Genomic DNA, 22,985 nt, shown 5'->3' with positions numbered 1-22,985 from the left:
GTTTTTTTTTTTTTTACAGTTAACTGTTACTAATTGTACCAAGTTTAAGAAATGTTTTTACAGTATTAAACTTAAATTTAACCCTTTTTTCTTTTTAAATAAGAAAAATAATATTTGTGAAAATACGGGAAATTCCTGAATGTATTGTAACAGTTTGTTTATGTGAAAAACCCCAAAAGTTTCCTTAAGATGACAGAAATGTTACGGTTATTCACAGCTACAGGTTTTTCATGTTATTTTACATTAGACATGTAAATTCACAGTTTATTTTTGTAATTTTTTTTAATTATCATGTATTTCAAAAATACAGGAAAAATATGTGAAATAAAAAGGAATAAAACTGTCAAAGTAGAGATTTTTTTTACAGTGTATGGTGAGTCCATCTCATGTGTTTAAATTAGACAATATGAAAGGTTTTTACATACAGCTGCCATTTTAAAATGTGCCCACATGATTTTCTAAGAGTTGTTATTTTCTCTGGCTTTACCTGGAAGTCATAAAATGTGACTACTGTAAATTGCTGTTTGGTAATGTTCTTTAAATGTTGTGCATAATACTGCAGGTTGAATGAAGTACAGTTAAAGTTGTGCATAATGCTGTTGGATATGTTTAATCCTGTTTAAGTTAGCATACTGCTTTTTTAGCTGTGCATAATGCAGTTTTAGAGCTATACAAGCGCAACTTGTAAACAAGTTAAAACATACACATACGTATTTATACATATATAACTTACTTACTTATATGTAACACAAATTGAATACATTTCAAAACTTTAACTATAATTGGCTATGTTTTTTGTACTGTGGTTTGTGTGTATGCATGGAAGCGATGATCAGGGCCTCCCATGCCAAGTGAGGGTTTAGCATCCCTACCGCAACAGTTCTGATGGCAGTGCTTTAAAAATAGATGACAGTGACCTTTTCTGAAGGTAAATATTTAAATTTTATGTTCAGTCCACACTTCTAAAACACTCTTTCAAGTGAGATAATAAATGATGTGTGTAATAAGAAAATGCATGAAAAGTAGAGCTGCAAAGATAAGTTGTTTAGTGTTTTATATAATTGATCTCTTGATGATGGGGAATGAAGCCACAAACTGGGGTGCCAGTGTGTAAGACCTGTCCCTGACAGGCAGGTTAGAGGATGAAATGAGGTTCTGCTGGAACCTGGCAGACATATGGAGCAGAGAGCCATAGGCCTTCATCCAGGCACATCGGCACCTCTGGGTGTAGGCGTAGACAGAATTCTAGGGTTTCTTGGTTGCAAAGGCAGCCTGCCCTCTCTGAATTAATGACCATCTCCTTTAAAGTCATAAGCGAAAAACACACTTTAATAAAATGAAACCCATGAAATCCTTAGAAAACCAACAGCAGCAGCGTGTAGACAAAGGTTACATTTAATGAGTTTTAAACAAAAGATATGATTCTGTCAGCATCTGTTAACACTAAGCATAACAGATAAAAGTGATTAACTAGTCAGGCTATAACACTTGCACATTTCCTTCATGGTAATTAATCAAAGTGGTGTATTGCAACGTCAAGGGGAAACAGAAACCCCATCAGAGTTTTCTCAATTTGGCGAAATGTTGAAGGAAAATGGCTCAATCAGTCACAATCAGCTGGGGATGTGTGAGGAATATTTCACAGCGCAAGCAGCTGCAGGTTGAGTTGAAGTTAGTTTGGAGATTTTTATTCGCATTTTATTTTAACATCAATAGCTCTGTGTTAATAACATCAATTAAAACTTCATAAGAGGGTTATTTTAGTCAGGTATGTTCTGCCAATGAATATTACCCCAAAACATGATTTCAGCTGTTTCTTTGCAAGTTACGTGACCAACAACAGTCAAAATGGTGGTGCTACCATCTGATGGAAGTCCAGAGAGATGTGAAACCCGAAGCCCTGACACACACAGGTAGAGCTGCTAGTGCTCATGTGGACCACATGTTCTGCACTAGTCTGGTTAACGTTGTTGACAGCTCCTTCATGGCAGGAGTCTCACGCTTACAGCTGAAGTTACAGCCATGAAAAGATGTAGCCTGACACCAAGACACAACTAAGAAGTAAGTATATGACAGTGGTAACTTCAGATTTAGAGACCTACTCTAAGTAGTTAAATCAGCTGGAGAGCTAGGGAAGCCAAAATGTGTATCTGCTATAGAATGCGGTTTCCTATAACAGTTGTATCCATTTCCAGGGGTCAACTTTCTGTGTTTACTATTGTGTGCACATTTTCAGTCCCTGAAATGTGACAGAATTAGTTGTGTAAAGAATAAAACGAGAGAGCATGAGAGAGAAGTTTCTGAGGCTATTCGACCACCCGACAAGCAGTTCTGAAATCGCCTTGACGCTTAATGACTATGACTGAATGACTAATTACAATTAATTGCAGCTTTAGTATGCATGTAACTGCTCTACCTACCACTGTGCTAAAATAATTCAGGGCTACAAGGGCTAAAAGGATTCAGGAAACTTTGTTGACTACCAAGAGCACAACGACTTGAGCCCACAGGCCTCAGAGTCCCCGGACCCTCCTCTATATTTAGACTGTTATCTCGAATGGGCTGAAGTGGAACACGAGAACTCAGGAAATAAAGCACAAACAAAACAACTGCACCCCTCTCCCTAACCGTAACCCTATCGGTTTACATGAAGAAACACAGAGATGCTAAATAATGAAGAAGCACCGACCCTTCCTCAACACATTGGTGTTTTTTTTGTGCAAGGAGGCTGAGCAGGTAGTTAGAGCTGGGAGTTAATGCTATCACCAAACCCGCTACAGCCAACATAACTGTAAGTGGTGTTCAAACTGGAAGCTGAAGTGAAAAAGAATAATGAAACCAGAAATCGCCCAAACCGTGTTTTGATAATGTATATGTATGTATATATGTAAGAAAAAAGAAATTATCTCAATTTGTTAGATTAGATTTATTGAGCATTTTATTAGCAATAATTATTACAATTCTATATAGTAAGACAGTTTTAAAAATGATTGGTCTTTAAATACTAAGTTTTAAAAATATGGTTTAATAAATATTAGTTACAAAAATCTGAATGTATTTGCTAATTTGAAACCTAATTTCCACTCTTTGGAAGGGTTGAACTAAATATTTAACACGGATTTGTAATTTATATTTATGTTAATTTTTCCAATGACTCTCCATATCTCCATTCACAACCCGCCACAGTTCCTACACTGTGCATCTGTGGTAGATGTAAGCAACTTCAAATTAGCAATGACTTCATAGTGCTGAAGTTGTTTGGCATCCAATCGTGTCTTTCAGATGACTAAAAATGTGAGTCTCTCTGCAGTGAAGTGAACTGCAGTGTGACTCATTGCGTAATCCACACCAACTACTGTAAATGAGGACAAACACAAAGGTCGCAGGAGACCTATAGTATATTGAAACCAAAGATCCAACCTGAATCAACTGAGCCACATGTTATCAAACATCAGAATGAATTCTGTAAAATGTAGAAAGGTGGTTCAGTGCTGACTTTCTTTAAGTGAGGGACAAGAGATGCGGTTATCCCACAGTATTCAAAGGACAACACACCTGGAAACTAATGTCACATGATTTTCAAGAGTAAGATCATTTGGATTCTCTCAGCAGGAAAAGGGAAAAAGACATATTTGTGAGAAATAGTCTAATGCTGATATTCAGCTATTTATTTATATGTTTAACTGGTCTGAACATTACAAAAGAAAAACGGAGAGGGGGAACTGGAGTCACATCTGGTCTGACACTTTTTTTATTGCCTAATTATACCAAATGGGAATATTTTAAACACACAAACATTTCACAAAGATACCATAAATATCACAATTTTAAAGACTAAAAGACCTAAGACGTCTTTAATTTGTCACCCAACTGTATGTCATCACAGAACTACGTCACTGTGAACCAAAACAAACCAAATACAAAAAACAAAGGCTGTTTTCTCTGGCTCTGACTAAAGCACAGATCACACTTTGGTATTGGATTTCCTCTTTGGCCAGCCTTATTAAAAATGTATCTACTCGTGTTACTGTTGCAGCAGAGTGTCTACTCAGCTCGGCAGATATTTCGGCTCATGTGCTTTTTATCGACAACTTTCTTTTTAGCTGAGTAAGCTGTGTTGCTGTGATAGGACATTAGGTAAAAAGACCAAGTTTTAAACTTAGAAACAGACATTCAAGCCAAGTTCTTACAGTCAGTTAAGATTGTACTGTTCTTCTAAACTGTAGATTATCGGAGTGCAGACCCTTTATTACAAGCTCAAAGTGACAACTCTTTCTCTGCATGCCAGTGTCCCCTCTCCTGCTTGCTGTGGTTCAGAAGCTCTCCGTCTCTGCCCTTTAAGCACCTTTTCTCTTTTCTTTTGTCACATTTCTCTGGAAAACACATTTCTCGCTGAAAATGATTCACCACTTAAGGAATATTTGCTGCATCAGTGGAGGTGTTGTATCTATTGATTTACTGAGCTTGTTCTGGACCAAAGTGCTGGTTATGATATCTTTAAATGAAGCGTGTGACAGATATTAATAACAGCGATTAGGGGAGGTTAAAAATTACTTTTAGAAAACTGGATCTTGTCAAACACTATCACAGACTTTTGAGTGCCGTTGAGTGTCCGCTGCATGTGATGGTGTGGTGAGATTTCTGCAGCCTTTCCACTACGTCTCCAGGATTAGCCGCAGAGAGGAGAGCTGGCCTAACCTTCGCTAAACTCTAATTTGATACATAGGCTTACAGATGGAGGCCTCTGTGCTTAATCTCAAAGTAATGAAGAAATTCTCATTATGTAAATGTCTGCAGGATTTCACTCCCGTTGCATTTAGCGTTGATGGTTGCTTTGAACAAAGCTACAAGTCAGGTGTGCCAAACTGTGGGAGCTTCCATAACACATGGGCTTGTTACAATTTATGATTTAAAGAAATTATGAGCTGTATAAATTACATTACATTTTTTTGATCATTTTTTTTCAAAGCAACTTAGATTTTTTCATTTCATTTTGCTTAAGGACACTGTTTCTAGCACTGCAATAGCAAAAAAATGCACATCACTAATCACTTTCCACAAGGTGGGACCAAGTCATTGTTTTACAAGTCTCAAGTATTAGCACTAAAGTCAAGTCTTAAACTTTAATTACTAATTTATTAAACTAATTAATTTAATACCATTTCATATTTTTAACAAGTGTTAAAAAAAAATATAAAATTTTTCATATCATAATTTATATTTGGGCTTGGGGAGGGTATCAAGTTAGATATTCAGTATACAGTGACATAAAACTGACAAACTCACAAAATCTTCCAATTGTCATAGATTTCTTTACATTTTTGCTTAAAAAAACGGACTCATACAATAAAACTACCATCAAAATAACTGCATTCTTTTTCCCCCTTATTTTCCCTGAATTATTTCTTATTTCACAGTGTATTTTTGAGCTTATTGCCCATTTGTCCGTTTTGCAGCTGAATGTGCTGACTCATGACCATGTTATTAATTTAACATTTGACAGATTTCTCTAAAATCTCATTTTAACTAACATTGTGATTCTAAATTATTTGTCTCTCAGATTTGGTCTTTATTCAGTCTAAATAAAGGACTCAGGCCCTGAGACACAAATAACAATAGTGGTGCTGTGTATTAATACTGATTAAGACTGACTGATTTGGTTTTTAGATTTACTGTAATTTCCTGTATTTCCCATGTCTCAAGGTGATTCTGGTAGCTCAAAGCTGCAAGAATATCTACACATTTCACAATGACACTATTTCACCCACAGTAAAGGTCCCATCAAAGTGGCTTTGAGATTAAAATAATCTCCCGTTGTTTAACCACTAGAAACAGGAGACGAGACTGAATGTTGAGGGACATGACAAAGACTGCAAAATGGACACTGACACTAGCTGCTGAGGACAACTCAGTGCCTCTATCATGGAGGAGGTTGGGGAGATGGAGGAGGAGGGACGTGTTTTTATCAGGCTTTGACTATTTGGGCCTTCGTAGGCAGGAAGAGCTGATAAATCCACAAATCTGACCTATGTTCCTACTGTTTATTTTAGCTTTACATGATGAGATAGGTTGCCCAAATATCTACAGTCACTACATCAGATTTTATATGACTATGAGAAAAATCTGATACCACAGGAGAGAAAGGAGTGATTTTTCTTATATTATATAAAGCATTGAAGATTTCAAGGCCCTGAAATTATTGAAAAAACTGTGGAGAAAACGAAAGGGAGCTAACTATTTACCAGACACATGCAGCTACACATCTATCCATCTCCACTGAAGCAGCTGGAGGTTTTCTACTTTGCTCAAGAGCACGTTCTCTTAGTAACACCTTCAGTTTTTCTCTTTTTTATTCCTAATCCAATCATGACTAAGAGTTTCTGTGCTGCTTGATATCATCAAGATTTCCTCTAAACCTGTCACTTAAAGGAGATTGATGTGCAACAGGAGCTGGATTGATTCACGGCTGAGTGCTGCTGCGGCCAGCTAGTCAGGCTCATTTAATCAGTATTGGGTGGCTTCCTGCAAACTGGCTGCTAATCTTCAACTGATCCCAGATCACCTAAACACCCTTCCTGCTTAAAGTTACTGAGAAACCTGCTGAGACAACAGACAGAGGTGTCTTCAGGACCACGAGGGAACGTAAACACCCAGAGAGCAAAAAGCATACTGGAAAATCTAGGAGCTAAGCTGCTTGAAATGGGTGAAAATAACTAACGACATTTATTCAAGTACTGTACTTTTTACTGTACAATTTGGAGGTACTTATACTTTACTTGAGTATTTCAATACTTTTTACTCTACCACATTTATTTGATCATTTTAGTTACTAGTTACGTTGAAGATTCAGATCAATAATACAAAATATAATCAACACATAAATTATGATTTATTATTATAGGGTGATATCTAGGGTAAGATAAATTCACACTACCCAGCAGAATATAAAGTAATTTTACCAGCTCCAACATTATAGTGATGATTTAACATACATTATCCTGAATAATGATTAGTAGTACCTTGGAACAGTATTTATACTTTTATACTTTTAATTAAGTAACATTTTGAATGCAGGACTGCTATTTTTATCAAAGTAAAAGGTCAGAATACTTCCTCAACTGGCTGCTTGAAACTGGAGAGTCAGCTAGCCTAATTGGTAAACTAAATATCTTGTTAGCAGGATCACCCAACCTATTTCATGAGCCAAACATCAACAGAATCAGATTTTTTACAGCGTCTGTTTTTGTAGTATTTACATCCAAGCACAGCTCAGGGTACTTTCCACCAATCAAACTCATACAACTGACACTATAGGAGCACTTGAAAGCGGCAAAGGAATCTTGCACGTTATGGAGAGTCTGGGAGAAAGTCTAAATGCATGAACTTCATCATCAAGCACATATGATGTCACAGATGGACGAACTAGCTTACATTGCTAATTGAGGTCAATCCCACCCTCTCTTTCAAATCAGATGGACATTAGTGAGTGTTGCTACATCACAGATGAAAAGGTCAAACAGATGAACTGTTTGCAAAGAACTTTGTGCAAATCAAATGAGGCTAGTATACATATTTGCACCAGTAAGCAAATGCCTCACATCCCAGTGCAGTGTTGGATAAAAGGGATACATTACAATTAAATACTGTACTATAGGGGTGCACCTACTTTATTTATTTACATGCTACTCGTTACTTCTAAACAACTGACTTTGCAAATTAAAATTCATTCAAACATGATCAGGTCATAAAAGATGATGTATTGTTTTGGGTTAAAGTATATTAAGTACACCTTCGACATCTGCAACATTAAAGTACCACTTATAGTATTAATACATCAAAATCATAATCTAATAATATGATGACGTAACAGCGACACAGAACATTCGTCATAAAAAGTACTTTTTACAGTACCTGAATTAGTGTGTCATTGATACTTTTACTGAAGTAAATGATTAAAATACTTCTTCCATTACTGCAAATAGGCTGAAAACTAAATTCATCTTTAGAAAGAAAAACTGTGCACAGACTAAAGAGGGTAAAAAAGGTTTTCAAACTGCTGGTATTTGCATCTTTGCTCACCTCCTTCTACACTAAACAAATTCTCAAGTATTCAGTTGGTTTTGATGCCAAAACGCTAAAAATGTGCTTCTTTTCTCATCAGGGTGGAAAAGTGGGACATTAAAACTGGATCACTAAAACGCAAACTGGTCTAATGAATTTACATGAATCGTTATAATAAATTTAACATCTTGTCAAGGTTTCACAGCTGAATGATATCTGGTGTTTACCACATCCAACAGTTCACCTGATGTATTATCACTGCACTACCAGACAACCTTGTGTGTGAAACAACCACAAACAGAGAAGACAAACACAGCCGTGGTTTGATGCAGCTGCTGTCCTGCTCCCAGGTTGCCTGAGACGGCATTTTCCCCCTTTTCCTCCAATCACATGCCTCCTTTTCTAGGAAGCATGGGGATGCAGATGCGAGGAGGGGAGCTAAAAATAGCATCTCTTCTCTTTCTCTCTCTCTCTCTCTCTCTCTCTCTCCACCGCAAACAGAAAGGGGAGAGCAGCCAAGATGTAGGAGATGTTTGTTGGTGCTTGAGTCTGCAGGTGAATCCAGGACACTTTGGATTAAAAACAGCCCTGTGCCCATTTATAAACCTGTTTATATTTAAATATTGAACTTTTATATGACATATTTCTTTCCTGTTTTTACATATTTGTTCTTTCTATTTTCAAAAAGGCATTGTTCGTTTCAAATGGTAATGACACATATTAATATTCTGTATTTCCCATAAGTAGGCTTTGATGTAGTTTTTGAAGAGCTACTTTCAATAATTAACACAGTACAACTGCTGATAGCTTTAAATGTTGTGATTATATTTGAGCATCTTTATGCTCCAAAACCTACAAGAATTCTAGGTTTCCCTTTCAGAGATTTGTTTATTATTCTTATAAGTGTGTAAAAGCCTCTGAAGGTTTGAAATGTCTTAATTTAGAATCAAATCAGAACTTTCTGTCTGTTTTCCTGCGACTGGTCAGACAAGAGAGTCACAACTCTGACAGGCTGATTAATATCTGAAATGTGATAAAAGATAAGTGAATCAGATCCTGGTTGATGCTGAGGCAGCGTTTGTCACGCTCAACACATGGATGTGTTTTCCAGGAGAAACAGCAGATTCACGTCACTCTTGCTTTCAGGTCTGATCGCCAGTGACTTCACTGTCAGGAAAGGAAATGATGCTGACTGCAGACACACATTCAGACTCTTTCACACATGAAACTTTAAGGTTAAAAATTAAAAACTGAAAAACCAGAATTGCTGCCAGAAATCTTACAGTCCACAAATTTGTATTGTTGTGTTGTAATATCATATTGATCAATTTTAACAATCAAACTCCTGACTGACAAGGCTAACTCAACAATTACATTATACCCTTTTCTGTTCTGTATAACAATGTAAAGCATTGAAAACATGCCAATACATCTGCCAGTATCCATTCACATAGTTTACATTCAACACACAGTGAACATTTACATATTGTTCATTTTCATATTTTTAGATTTCTTTGATATGATATAAATTATATTCCTCTGTTTATTACATATTCTGTTGGGGTTTTTTCTGTTTTCTGGGTATGGGAAGTAAACAAACCAATTCATATGAAGACACAAACCAGATATCTGATTGGTTTAGGACCAAGTGTTTTATCCTTCAATATGAACACTGAACATTGAACATTCTTCCATATATTTATAATGATTAAATAATAGTCCTATAATCATCCAAATATTCGGACTAATAGTGAGTCTGTGGTACTCAATAGCAACCTTAGGTTATGTTATAATAATAGTAATTAAAATATTATAATATACCGACAATTGTATTCGTGTCAAAACAATAGCCTACTTTCATCTAGTTTGCTGCATGAATGGATTTTCAGTGTTTGAATTTTATTATTTTGTTTCTGCCTCAGACACATTTAGACCCATTTTCCTGATTTAAACCTTCGGACAGTGTGAAACGCCTTTTCCTGCAGGACAGGCCCGCAGTCAAACCACAGAGCTACTAATCAAGCACATCCGTCACAACCACATAAATTACACGAATAAATACGAATCTTATGCATCTATGACGGTTTTATGGTTTTCAAAATGAACAGCTGTTCTACAGAAAGCATCGTATGTCAAAAGGTTCTTTAATCTCAAATAATTTGCTTGATATTTAAACACATACGCTTAAACAAAATAAATGCAGGATACAGAATATTTAAATACAAGATGTATGTCTATTCAATAGATAAATAAAGACAGAAATCCCACCTTTGTGTATTTCTATCCGGCTGCTATCCACCACGTCCAATACCCGCAGATACACCAACACTATCAAGTGAGAAAGGTTGTGCAACACAACATCCGGGTATGAATTCCAAAATAAAAGCGGTGCCTTTTTAAAAGCTCAAAATAAATGCTTGAAAAAGAGAAAAAAAAGGTGTTTTCAACATTGTGGTTTCAATTGGCAGTGCTGCTTTGTAGGTGAACTGTGAGCTAATGGAAACCAGATTCTAAATCCATGTCAACATATGTTCCAATAGCTTTGTTTTGAGTCACTAAAAGATAAAAGGCAAATGATAATTGCTTTAAAATTCTAATAATAAAATACAAAACTGCTCCCAGCGATTACAATCAGAATTCATAAAGGCCAACTTTTAAATGAACTACATGGGGCGGGATTTTGGAGACCAGGTGGGAGATTGACAGCCGGTCTGACAAATCCGGAGCCGCTCCATAACATCCCACTTCAAACACTCAACACTATTTATTATTGATGAGCGCTGCTGGAGGGAATGAATTATTAATAGGAGGTCAGCACTAACCACTGCTGCCATTTCCATCCATTAACCAACACTGGTCTTATAGTTCTTATTGTAAAAATATCACTGCAAAAACATATGAATATTGTGGGGAAACAATATTAAGCAGTCACTTTAAAATGCATATTAAGTAACATCTTATCTATCATAAGACAGATAGCCTAACTATAAGCTATAACGTGACTTTTGTAAAGCAATATGACATGATAAATCTACACAGTTCAGTCATAAGCACATTTAAGAACATCATTTTGATATTATATATTAGGTTAGCAACAATATGTTTGCATGAAAAATCATATAACATTGGGGCGAAAAAGACCTGCAATATGATACAGACAATAGAAATGGAGATAATTCACAGCAGAGTACAGAGAAGCACCGTGGAGAGAAACACACACCTGTAAACTGATGAAGGTAAACACACATATAGGCCATCAGTCAACAATTTCATGTTAGCAAAAACAGAACAAGAGTTTTAAGTTTTATACTTTAATTTAAAAAGTTGTACAATAAAGACATTTGTTTTGGTAATGAAAATAGATTAATTTAAGTATAAGACTTCTGTTTTATTTCATTAATAATGCAGTAAACTAAATGTGCTATGATATTTTCAAGTCAGTACTTGTCCAATACAGACATCAATAGACTAAAAATAGTAAATCCAATCACATTCTGGCAAAACAGAAAGCTATTTGTGAAATTTAAAAGCATGTAAATTGCAGTGGTTTGTAAGTTTAAATGATGCTTTAAATTATGTATGTTAAAATATAAGTATACTAAGTATATGTTATCTAGGCTAATATATTTTATGTTATTAATACACACACTGTTGCTGTGGTGGAAAATAACTAAATATGTTCACTCCAATAGCCCACTTAAGTACAAATTTTGTTATTCTACTGTACACTTGCACCACTGGTGCAGTAAAATGATGATGTCACAGTTTGATAACTGATATAAAAAAATAATTGTTAAATCAATTGTTTAATGTACCCTGAGGTGCAGTTTATGTCTTCTGTGTTGCTTTAGCTGTGGTTGATCAGCAAGTAGTCTCACTGATATTATAGTGAGTATTTTTGAACTTTGTGTGTGTGATTTGACCTGGTCTTGTTTTCTTTGTGAGTACAGTGAAGGACGATTTCAAGACATGCTGGTCCAGTTTAGGCTTGCAAAGCAAAGGCTGAGTTTTTGATTAACTTTCTATTACAAGCATGTTACGGTTGGAGTTTCACACACCGTGCTAAATGTGTTAAGAATATAATAGACTCACCTGCTTGTATCACCCACCATATTTACGTGGGCAACAAACAGCATTAGTATGGCAGTTCATGTCACACAGAGAGAAATTAACGGATAATTAAACATATATTAAAATATGTTAACATATAAATAAAATAAAACAACAAATTCAGTTATTTATATACACATACATGTGTACTATTCACCCAGAACATTCTGCTGTGTATTTTTGTTTTTAAATTTGGGTTGAATATAAACAGCAGCAACAAGATGATAATATGGTTTCCATCACATAAAAAAGTCTGGCATTTGGGAATCAGTGTCAGAACAGTATCTGGAATTGTTTTAGGTTATTTTTTTTATCTGTCAAGCTGAATGAACTCTGGACAGAAGTAAAACAGACTTTATTCTGGTCCAAAGACTGGGACAGAAATCAAGAGTTTGCATTCTCTCCCCGTGTCTGCATGGGTCTCCTCTGGGTGCTCTGGTTTCCCAGAGGAGCTGCGTTGAGGGATGGGTTAAATGTAGAGAATGAATTTTGCTAACCTGCATGTATGTGTATGTGACAATAAAATTAGCTGTACCTACATGAGTAACATGGATACATTATGTGTTTGAGGAACCATTGAAATAAAAGCAAGCTGTTGCTGGAAAGGAACGATATATTTCTATGGAGCACTACGCTGACAAGTGTTCCTCCAGACCAGCAGGGAGCGCGCAAACATTTAACGTATCTCCCTCTTCCGGTAATGTTTCCGACAATCCCACCGGCTTTGTGTCTAGTCCTGCCCCTAATATCTCTGATTGGCTGACCGTAACCCAAACCCCAACCAATTAACCAATAAATGTAAGGCAGGTGACAAGTTCTAGCCAATCAGAGGTAGGGTTGTCGGCAAGTGGGGGAATAACGCGTTTCGGCTTCTACCTGCGCCGTGGTTGGGTTTAGGGCTCAGGTACGCTGGAGCAAGGTTGTGTTTAGTTTTAGCATCAGATAGCTGGTTGGGTCCAGGTCTAGGGAAGAGGAGACGGGACGGGAACCAGACGACACAACAGCGGCTCCGACTTGACTCTCCTCGGTTGGTTGCATGTGACAGGAAGCGATCATTGTGAAATTGAATGTATAGTTTTGTACAGAAAAGGTCAATGTCAGTGCTTGTGTTGTGCTAGATAGAAAACGCCACAGTAATCAGTTGTCTCCGGCTACATCGTCGGGGCAGCTGAGCTGCTAATCCTGGTTTAATTTAACCTGGCAGCATGTTAGGTAGCTAATGGTTAGCTGTTTGCTACAGTAACATTAGCAGCTGGTCAATGAGTCTGACTGCATGAACTTTGAGCTTTAACACTGTTACATCATTTTCTGTCTGTCAACTGCAAATTTACCGGAAACACAAAAAGATGTATTCATTCAGCCACAGACGAGACTCATAAAGCTGTATAAATAACAAAACGATTATTACGATTATTTCTGCATTTACAATCTTTAACGTTAGAAGCTTACATGGTTAGGGAATTAATGAAGACTGTAGCATGAGAGAGTGTTTATATTTATTATGATAAAGGTTTTGTAAGCGATAAACACTCATTATTTTGAAACCTGTGGTGGAAGTGTGGACAACTAGGATATCTGATACAAATTCTTGTAGAGTAGTACATAGGCTGTGTTTGTTTGTTACACATTTGTTAGCTAACCTAGGATTCCTGTCCATTTCCATAAGTCTTTTGTAAAAAATACTTTTTAACAGAGAGACACAGATGACATCACCCGCTCTACGGTACAAACATCATGCTTCCCCGGGCGGGTAAAGAGTTTCTGGTCCGGATACGGTTATCCTGGAGGCCACTTTTCCAGGGCCGGTACCTGCTGCTCACCAACACCCTGAGTGGAGGAGTCATGCTGGCGCTGGGAGACTCCCTGCAGCAGAGCTGGGAGAACCACAAGGATCCAGGCAGAGTCCGAGACTGGAGGAGGACAGGTGAGAGACAGAACTGGAGCCAAGGGGGTGCAGTTATCAAAATGTGGGAATAGCACCATAAACCCTGGAGGTGATGTGCCTTGCTCCATGACTTAATGACTGGCTTCAGACAATGAAATGAAATGTAATGGTTTTTGGAAACAGGGAATCCATAACTGTGCAACAGTGATGTGTCTGTTTGTCAACAATTTATGCAGTGATAAATAATTATATTATTATAATTAGCACAGCACAAGGCTCCTGACAGTTTTAATGTTGATAAAGAATGTCAGCAATATCTGTGTCAGGATCTGGATGGCTTACCACCAGAGGTGGTCTAGAGGCTTGTATTGAACATGGTATGATTCAACATTTGGTCCGTCTATTTTGGTAAGAAGCTGTGCAGCAAACAGGATCTGCTTGTTGTTCCTGTCCCTTTTCAACCTGTCGAGGTTTGTTTTATGATAATGACTAACTGCATTTCTAACAGTAAAATTCTGCTTTTCAGTCAGGTGTTAATTTATTTGACATCATAACAGTACACACACACAATGTTTTACAAAACAAAAAAAAGGTTAACAATAAAAATGTACACTTTTCAAAGAGTTTTCCTCATAGTGCAATACCTTCACAATACAATACTCTGGCCTGTTTTCTTAGTATTTTTTTTTCCAAACACAGTTTACTTTCATATCCATTTCTTAATAGAGAATAAAATATAGTATTTTGGAGAAGATTTGTGCAATGTGGTAAATGACTGTGCCATTAATTCTTTATTTTTCCATTAATTCTTTCCCCCGAAAGGGCGCATGTTTATAGCGGGCTGCTCCATGGGTCCCTTGCTGCACTACTGGTACGGCTGGCTGGACAAAGTGTACGTGGGCAGAGCTTTGAACACTGTGGGCAAGAAGGTTCTGGCGGACCAGCTTATCGCCTCACCAACAATCGGCTTGTGTTATTTTTTAGGTGAGAAGGATATCAGAGTTTATTGGCATTAAGCAGTCTCCTTCCTCCCTTAGAGCACAAGGGGCATCAGCCTCACGTTTATGCGCATATTGTCAAGTAATTAGATTTAAAGCATAAATAAAAGCTTCATGTCTCGGTTACACCTGTGAGACGTGAGTCTGCACGCAGCTGTGCCGACAGACAACTGCATTGATTTTCGTAACAATGAGGCTTTATAAGGCATTGCTTTATCAGAAGGCAAGGAATGTGACCATAAAATAGCTGATAAGAATACAGCAAGCCTTAAGAGACACACTGATTAATGGTCACCACAAATAAATTAAGGTAGGTTACATGTCAGTATTAGAGGTGGATAGAGTTCAAAGTTTGTCTGTGGAAAAACAATTTGGTTTTGTCTGTGACTGTCAGTCATTTTTTATAAGAGTTTGACACTTCTCCAGACTCTGACTTTATCTGAAGTTGGTTTTGGTGAAGGTTGGCGCTAATACTCATATGACAGACAACTCATTTTTTTTACAGGTATGGGTGTCATGGAGGGACACACTTTATCTGAAGGATGGGAAGAGTTTAAAGACAAGTTCTGGGAATTTTATAAGGCAAGTACACCTGTCAGGATCTGACCTGCACATCTGGAGCAGCATGTTGTTGCACATGTCTCACATTATTGTTCACTCATCACAAGTTCTTCTCTGTTCTTGAGAAGAGATGTGAAGTTAACTTTACATCTTTATTGTGTTTGTGACTGAACATGACTGTCTGTGCTTGTGTCCTTGGGAGTTTGTATTAAACACAAGGAGAAAGTACTGAGTGTGAGCATCAGACTTCATTCTACTTCTGCTCAGCTTTCCAAACGTGAAGGACTAAATTTACTATGTTCCATCCCTAATCCTTATATATGTTAGGGTTACATCAGTGCAATAATGTGGTACACAGAGAGTGCAAATGGCATTGTTCTCAACTGGACAAATTAAACAGGCTAAACAAGGAAACACTGGGTTCAGATAACATACAGAAGAACAAAACAAACCTTCAGTTAGACACTGAATCCCTTTTCATGCATTATTTCATCCCTCCATACTCTCCCACAACTGAATGCCAAAAGAATAATCGTATGCCTCAACCACTAACTATAATAACTTTGGCCAAACTACAGCACGGGCCGTAGTTTGGCCACCCCTGGTATAGACAATCATCTATGATCACCACACGCTAACTATATTTATTAATTACTCCTGAGATTGTCTGTTTTCTCAAAATGTAATATATTTGAAGAGGCTGACTGGCAGTTTCCTCTAAAGTCAGATTTGTAAAAACCGAAATCTTGGTGGCACACCAGCTGGAAGTGACAGATACAACCTCCCAGTCAGAGCCACTGATTTGAGGAAAATTCCCCTTCTCTTCTCACAGTTGTAACTATGATTGTGCTTGGTAATCTGTCAGGGTTTGTTTATGCTAATCTGTGTTGTTCTTGCCCGCAGGCGGACTGGTGTGTTTGGCCGCCCGCTCAGATGATCAACTTCTACTTTCTTTCACCCAAATTCCGGGTCGTGTACATCAACTTTATCACCTTAGGGTGGGACACCTACCTTGCCTACCTTAAACACAGAGTAAGTCAGCCACAAAAGAGATTAAAGGGACACCATGCTTCCTGGACGCTTTTCACCTCTTTTATTAACAGAATGTGCAGGGGGTTTTTTGTTTTGTTTTTTTCCCCCTGTACTTCATACAGAATAAATTTAATGTAAACTGACAATTAAGAGCAGTTTTTTAAAATTGAATTGGGTGTTTTATTGTTCTTCTATAATGTACAATAGGTCAAATTATTAATTATAAAAGCGGCCTTAGGTGTTTCACATAAGATTTTTTTATATTTCTTTTGATTGTATTACCATTATTTAGTCTTGCCTTGATGATGCTAAATTTAAAAGCGTTGCCATTAATATAGATGAATATGTATATACTGTATGTATAAGTATATGCACAGACAGAGTTTTTTAGTTTCTCAGTAGTTAAAAAAGTGAAGTTGATTGTGTGTATTGGTTTCTTTTGTGTTGACAGGATGGCAGCCACCCCACTGTGGTGGTATCAGACATCAGTGCTGTTGATGTGCAGAAGGAAGCACTCCCACCCTCCAAACCTCTGGAGGAGAAAGCTTAGACGTTGTTCATGCTCAACTGTGAAGTCGTTCATCGGAGGCAAAAGAATATTTTGCTGTTTTTATCTGCTCAACTTCGTTTCCACTTTAAAATGTTGTTTGTGTTTTTCGAATATTCCTTTTCCTTTGACAGACCACTCCCCTCTCAATTTTAAACCGACCACATGCCTCTGATTGACTGACTGACTGTCTGAGTAGTTGCGGATGTTTAAGTGCTGAAACACTTCCTTCATGTATTTAGAGTTTTAATGTGTCTCTGTCCAGTTTGTTTATTTTGTTTATTTATTTATGTCTGAGTTTATGTCTCCTGTAGGAGCATTCAGGGATGAAAAGCTGGTTTACTGCCTGTCATGCTAATTACCTCTGATGGTAGTGGTTGTCTTTTAATGGAAGCAGAACACGTCATTCATCAAGGCCCTTAACTGACAATTCATTTCCAAAACGTCTAGACAAGTGTCATCTTTGTTGTTACACCCAAACATTTAAACTGTCCCAAAGTGTAACAGAGTGGCATTCCTTTTATTTCTGTGCCATTTTATCTTTCTGGTTTCACACGAAACATTTTCTTATAACATCTGCTGTTTTTTGTTTTTTTTATTAAAATGATATTAACCTGCAAAAAATTTGCCTTAATATGTAGATGTGTGCTACGCTCTGTTATCATGCCAAATAATCTCTCCCTTTTATGCACCTATAAAAATAATTGCATGATTCTGATTTTTAAATACAAGATCTTTTATATTTTTATCATATCAAACTGCATCGCCAACTGTTTGTGTAAAGTTAATTCCTGATAGACTAATTTATTTCCCAACTGTGCAGTAGTTTTATACCAGTGACTCGAATTCTGAGTTGATGTACTGTACGGAAGCCCTAAGAGGCAAGTGAGGGAGAAAAAAATCTGGTGATCTATTTATTTATATATATATATATATATATATAATTAGTCTTCACCTGTTTTCCCCCTGTTCTTAAGTCACAAACACAGGAGAGAGAGAAAACACTTCAGATTAGACTTTTTTTTGTCTCTCCCGCCTCACAAGAACTACTGCAGCAGCTAATTTGTGAATGAAGTACAGCATGAATGGTTGACATAAAAAAAAAATATCTAGAGCAATATATGTAATTAAACTATATATTTTGTTGACATCTTTGGTGCTGCTACTGTGATACCTGATTTACCATAATTATCAAAATATATAATTTGCATACTAATGTGTGTAAAGAACTATAAAAGGGTTCTGGATGCTGATAAATTGTATTTTATTGTTTCTATTGTTGAGTTTTAGTATCAGTGTAATTTAAAAAGACATGGTAAGAATGTTTGAACAAGCAGAGAATAAATACATTATTGTGTGCTCTTCATCTTCTAAATCACATTTATGTACATTTCAGAAAGTGTTCTTTTATGCTGATGTGCTTATTTGTATAATTATTTTTTAAGAGGTTCCGCACTTTATTGCTCTTTGGGGCATTTCCTTAAATGTATGTAACTTTCTAGCAATAACATTTATTGGTCTACGTTCTTTACATTAAACAGGAAAGATTGAGACCAAAAACATGTTAACATAACTCTGAGTATTTGTCAGTGCAATACAAGAAAAAACACATTTTGTATTGTTTGAAATAATGATTCAATATTATTATACAAACAGTAAGAACGCACTAAGTGTAAGCTTGATGAGTTTATTTGTCTAGCACTTTATAAGAATAAGGCAATTCAACCTTATATAGTCATTATACTTGCGTACAGTGAAATGTAGTCTTGTCATTCCAAGTTTCAACCTGCTAAACATACAAGATTACATCAAATAACTAAAAGTTATGTGCACAATTCTGCACAGTGATTTTAAGTGGACACCATTTTATACAGGTTAAACATACAGTATGAGCAAAATGAGCTAGTATAAAGATGTATCTTCAAGAAATAATATAAAATTAATTACATTACCCATTACAAACTTCTTAAGTTTGCTTTGAGTTTAGGTTTCATACTGTGTTAAATGTGTTTTAAAATATGGACTCACCTGCTCATGTCCTCCAAAAGGCTGTCAACAATAGCAACCTCTGAGTTTAAAAGTAGAAGAATATATTGTAGAATGTGTTGTAAGGACCAAACATTGGTTATTGTGAGTGTGATGAACACTATAATTGTCACAATCCTGTCCTGTGTTTCTCTGTGTAGCCTTGCTTATTATTTTATTCATCCGCATGTCTTAGTTTACTTAGTATTAGTGTTTTCATGGGTTTGGTTTGGTTTTGATTTCTACAAGCTTTATTTGATCCTGTCATGTTTAGTGTTTTGTTCATTCGCATTTTAGGTTTACTTAGGATCTGTCTTGTCCCTTATCGTTGTTCTTAGTCCTGCGTTTTAGCTTTTTGCCTCAGTTCTTAGTTCTGTGTCTTAGTTCATGACTTAGTGTTTACTCCTGGTCTGTGTACTTCAATGTTTGTTGTTATTTTGCCCATGTCTGCTCTGTGTCCTGTTCTTAGTTCAGTCTGTTTTCCCTGTCACGTTTGTAGTCTATCTGTATGATTAAATTTAGTCTGTTCTGTGTTTTAGTTTGTTTCTTCTTTTGTGTCAGTTGCCAGCCAGTGCCTTGTGTTCAGTAACCTGTGTTATGTCTGTTCCCCCAGTAATAATAATAATAATAATAATAATAATAACTTTTCAAAAACAAGTTAAAGTGCTTTAACAAGTGTAAAGACAATAATACGCAAAAGACTAAAATACATGTTTAAGATAAATATAAAATAAGTAAACTAGAATAAAATAAAAGGGATAAAATAAAGTCAAATAAGATCAGGAAAGGCTCTCCTATAAAAGTATGTTTTAAGAAGGGACCTGATTTCCTCGGGCAGGCTGTTCCAGAGCCTCGGGGCCCTGACTGCAAACGCTCTGTCCCCTTTAGTATGGGACTAAAAGGTCAGAAATATAAGAAGGCGAGGGGCCATGAAGAGCTTTAAAATTGATCAATAAAATTTTAAAGTCAATTCTAAAACATACTGGGAGCCAGTGTAATGAAGCTAAAATAGGGGTTAAAAGTTCTGGTTAAAAGCCTGGCAGCTGAGTTCTGGACAGTCTGGAGTCGATCAGTAGATTTTTGGGTTAAACAGGTGAAAAGGCTGTTGCAATAATCCAGGCGTGATGAGATGAAGGCGTGTAAAATGGTCTCGGTGTCCTTAAAAGTTAACATTGATCTAATTTTTGCTATATTTCTAAGTTGATAAAAACAGCTATATTTCTAAGTTGATAAAAACATGATTGAACAAGCTTTGTGGTGTGCTGCTCGAAATTTAAATTACTATCAAACCAAACACCAAGGTTCTTTGCAACAGGCTTAATGTGATTTACTAGGGAAGCAGCAGATGGCAGTATTTGTTTTGCCATCTGCTGGGACCCAATGACCAGGATTTCTGTTTTGTCTGAGTTCAGCTGGAGGAAATTATTTGACATCCATTTTTTAACTTCACAAAGGCAGTTGTTAAGTGAACTCAGCATTCCAGGGTCTGTGGATCTGACAGGCAAGTATATTTGTGTGTCATCAGCATAAATATGAAAAGAAATACGATGTTTATGGATAATATGTCCGAGGGGAAGCAGATACAAGGAAAACAAAATGGGTCCTAAGACTGACCCCTCAGGCACACCATATTTAACTGGACAGAACGAAGAGACATAGTTGTTTACAGACACGCAAAACTTCCTATTTGACAGGTAGGATGAAAACCATTCTAGGGCAGTACAAGAGATCCCCACCCAGTGCCTCAGTCTGTCTAACATGATGTTGTGATCAATGGTGTCAGCGCTAAGGTCCAGGAGTAACAGGACTGAGTACATACCTTCATCAGCAGACATTAAAAGGTCATTGGTGACTTTAAGCAGGGCAGTTTCAGTGCTGTGGTACTTCCTGAAACCAGATTGAAACTTTTCAAATAATTTGTTATTTTCCAGTACAGTGAGCAATTGTTTGGACACAATTCTTTCTAAAATCTTTGCAATAAAAGGCAGTTTTGAAATTGGTCTAAAATTTTGTGGGAGGGAGGGATCTAAACCAGGTTTCTTTAAAAGTGGGTTCACACAAGCCGTTTTAAAATAATCAAGGACACAACCAGTAGATAGGAAGCTGTTAAAAACAGAGATCAAATGGGGCCCAACAGAATCCATTACTTTCAGTAAAACCTTTGTAGGTATTACATCAAGTGGGCTGGAGGACACTCATTTGTGATACTGTTTTTAAAAGCTCACACTGCAAAAACTGAGCTCTCAAAAACAAGGGGGGGGAAAAGCATTAAAATGGGGGAAATAATACTTAAAATAAGCAAAATTATCTGCCAACAGAAAAAGAATATTTCACTTGCTACTTAAAAAAAACTTCAAACAAGTGAAATTCTTTAACATAAAAGCTGCCTGGTAAGAAGAAATATCTTGTCAGACAAAAAAAAACAAGTATATTTTGCCTTCAGTTAAGATAATTAATCTTACTAAGATTTTAGTTTTTGCAGTGCAGACAAGTCGATGGGATAAAACTGGTTAAAACTCTCTTGTTGCTGGTGAGGGACCTCTGATTAAGAGACCTCAGGGGTAATAGAGGCTCTGATTTACACCACCTTATTGGTAAAATTCACAGTCATCATTACTTCCAGCTGAGGCGCAAGGAGGGGTTGGGTTTATCAGCTGATCCACAGTCTTAAACAGAAACCTGGGATTGTGTTTATGTGTAGTAATGAGTTCAGAAAAATAGTATGTTCTCGCATCCTTAACCATGTTATTGTAGTTAATTAATAAATCCTTCAGACTGAGGTAATGGACTTGGAGACTGGATTTTTTCCGTCTGCGCTCTGCTTTCCTGCATTCCCTTTTTAGGCTGCGAATGCTGTCATTTATCCAGGGTTGCTTACTAGCTTTAGACGTAGGCCTAACCTTTAGAGGAGCAGTAATATTTAGCGACGACAAGCAGATATGATTGAAGTGATCGACCAGATTGTTGGTGTTGGAATCAGACAGGTGTTGGCTTTGGCTCTGAAAGAATGCGCAAAACTTTGAAACACTTTGTTCATTAAAGATGCGAGAACACACGGAGCTTGGTGAGGCGGCATGAGTAACAGGCGAATCGCAGCTAAAAACAATACATCTGTGGTCAGATATGGTCATGTCCACTAGTTCCACAGAGGAAATGCTGACACCCAGGGTAAAAACCAAGTCCAGTGTATGACCACGGTTATGGGTTTGCCCTTTGACATGTTGTTTGAAGTAAAAAGAAGTGGCCATATTTAAAAAGTCAGTTGCATTAACATTGTTGGGGTCATCAACATGAATATTGAAATCGCCACAAAGAACAATTCTGTCATAATTTAAAACCAGAGTAGATAAAAATTCAGGAAGTTCTGATAAAAATCCTCCTGGCAGTTTTGGGGGGCGATAAATTATAACAAATATGATAGGTTACAGCCCTCCAAGTTTAAGAGTGAGAACTTCAAAGGAGTTAAATTCATCACAGCGTACTTGATGACATTTTAAATTTTTCCTATACACGCTCACTAGCCCACCACCACGACCACTGACCCTCAGTTGACTAAAACAATAGCAATAGTGAGGCGGACACAGTTCAGCTAGCTGGCTATAGTCATTCATTTGCAACCATGATTCAGTTAAAAACATAAAATCTAGATTTGCAGACAAGATATAATCATTTAAGATAAAAGTCTTACTTGAAAGTGATCTCACATTGAAGAGAGCCATTTTAAATGAGTTTGTTCTGGGTGCTGGAGTTGGTGCAGTTGTCCTAA

General features: G+C 36.8%; 2 protein-coding genes across 3 annotated transcripts in view; one reads left to right on the top strand and one right to left on the bottom strand.

The window, feature by feature from the left end:
- The window catches only part of raver2 (ribonucleoprotein, PTB-binding 2), a 160,620-nt gene that overhangs the window by 91,057 nt on the left and 46,578 nt on the right, over positions 1-22,985 (bottom strand). The gene's annotated exons all lie outside the window — the stretch shown is intronic.
- On the top strand, positions 13,014-19,757 carry LOC123971117 (mpv17-like protein 2). Its single transcript, XM_046049745.1, has 6 exons — positions 13,014-13,198; positions 13,865-14,095; positions 14,879-15,040; positions 15,560-15,636; positions 16,519-16,647; positions 17,099-19,757. Exons 2-6 carry the CDS (start codon positions 13,906-13,908, stop codon positions 17,195-17,197), a joined length of 657 nt encoding a protein of 218 aa, XP_045905701.1. The 5' UTR covers positions 13,014-13,198; positions 13,865-13,905; the 3' UTR covers positions 17,198-19,757.

Source organism: Micropterus dolomieu, linkage group LG05 (assembly GCF_021292245.1).
Source record: "Micropterus dolomieu isolate WLL.071019.BEF.003 ecotype Adirondacks linkage group LG05, ASM2129224v1, whole genome shotgun sequence".
NCBI lineage: Eukaryota > Metazoa > Chordata > Actinopteri > Centrarchiformes > Centrarchidae > Micropterus > Micropterus dolomieu.
The sequence above is the reverse complement of the archived record's forward strand: the minus strand, read 5'-3'. Positions and strand labels throughout refer to the sequence as shown.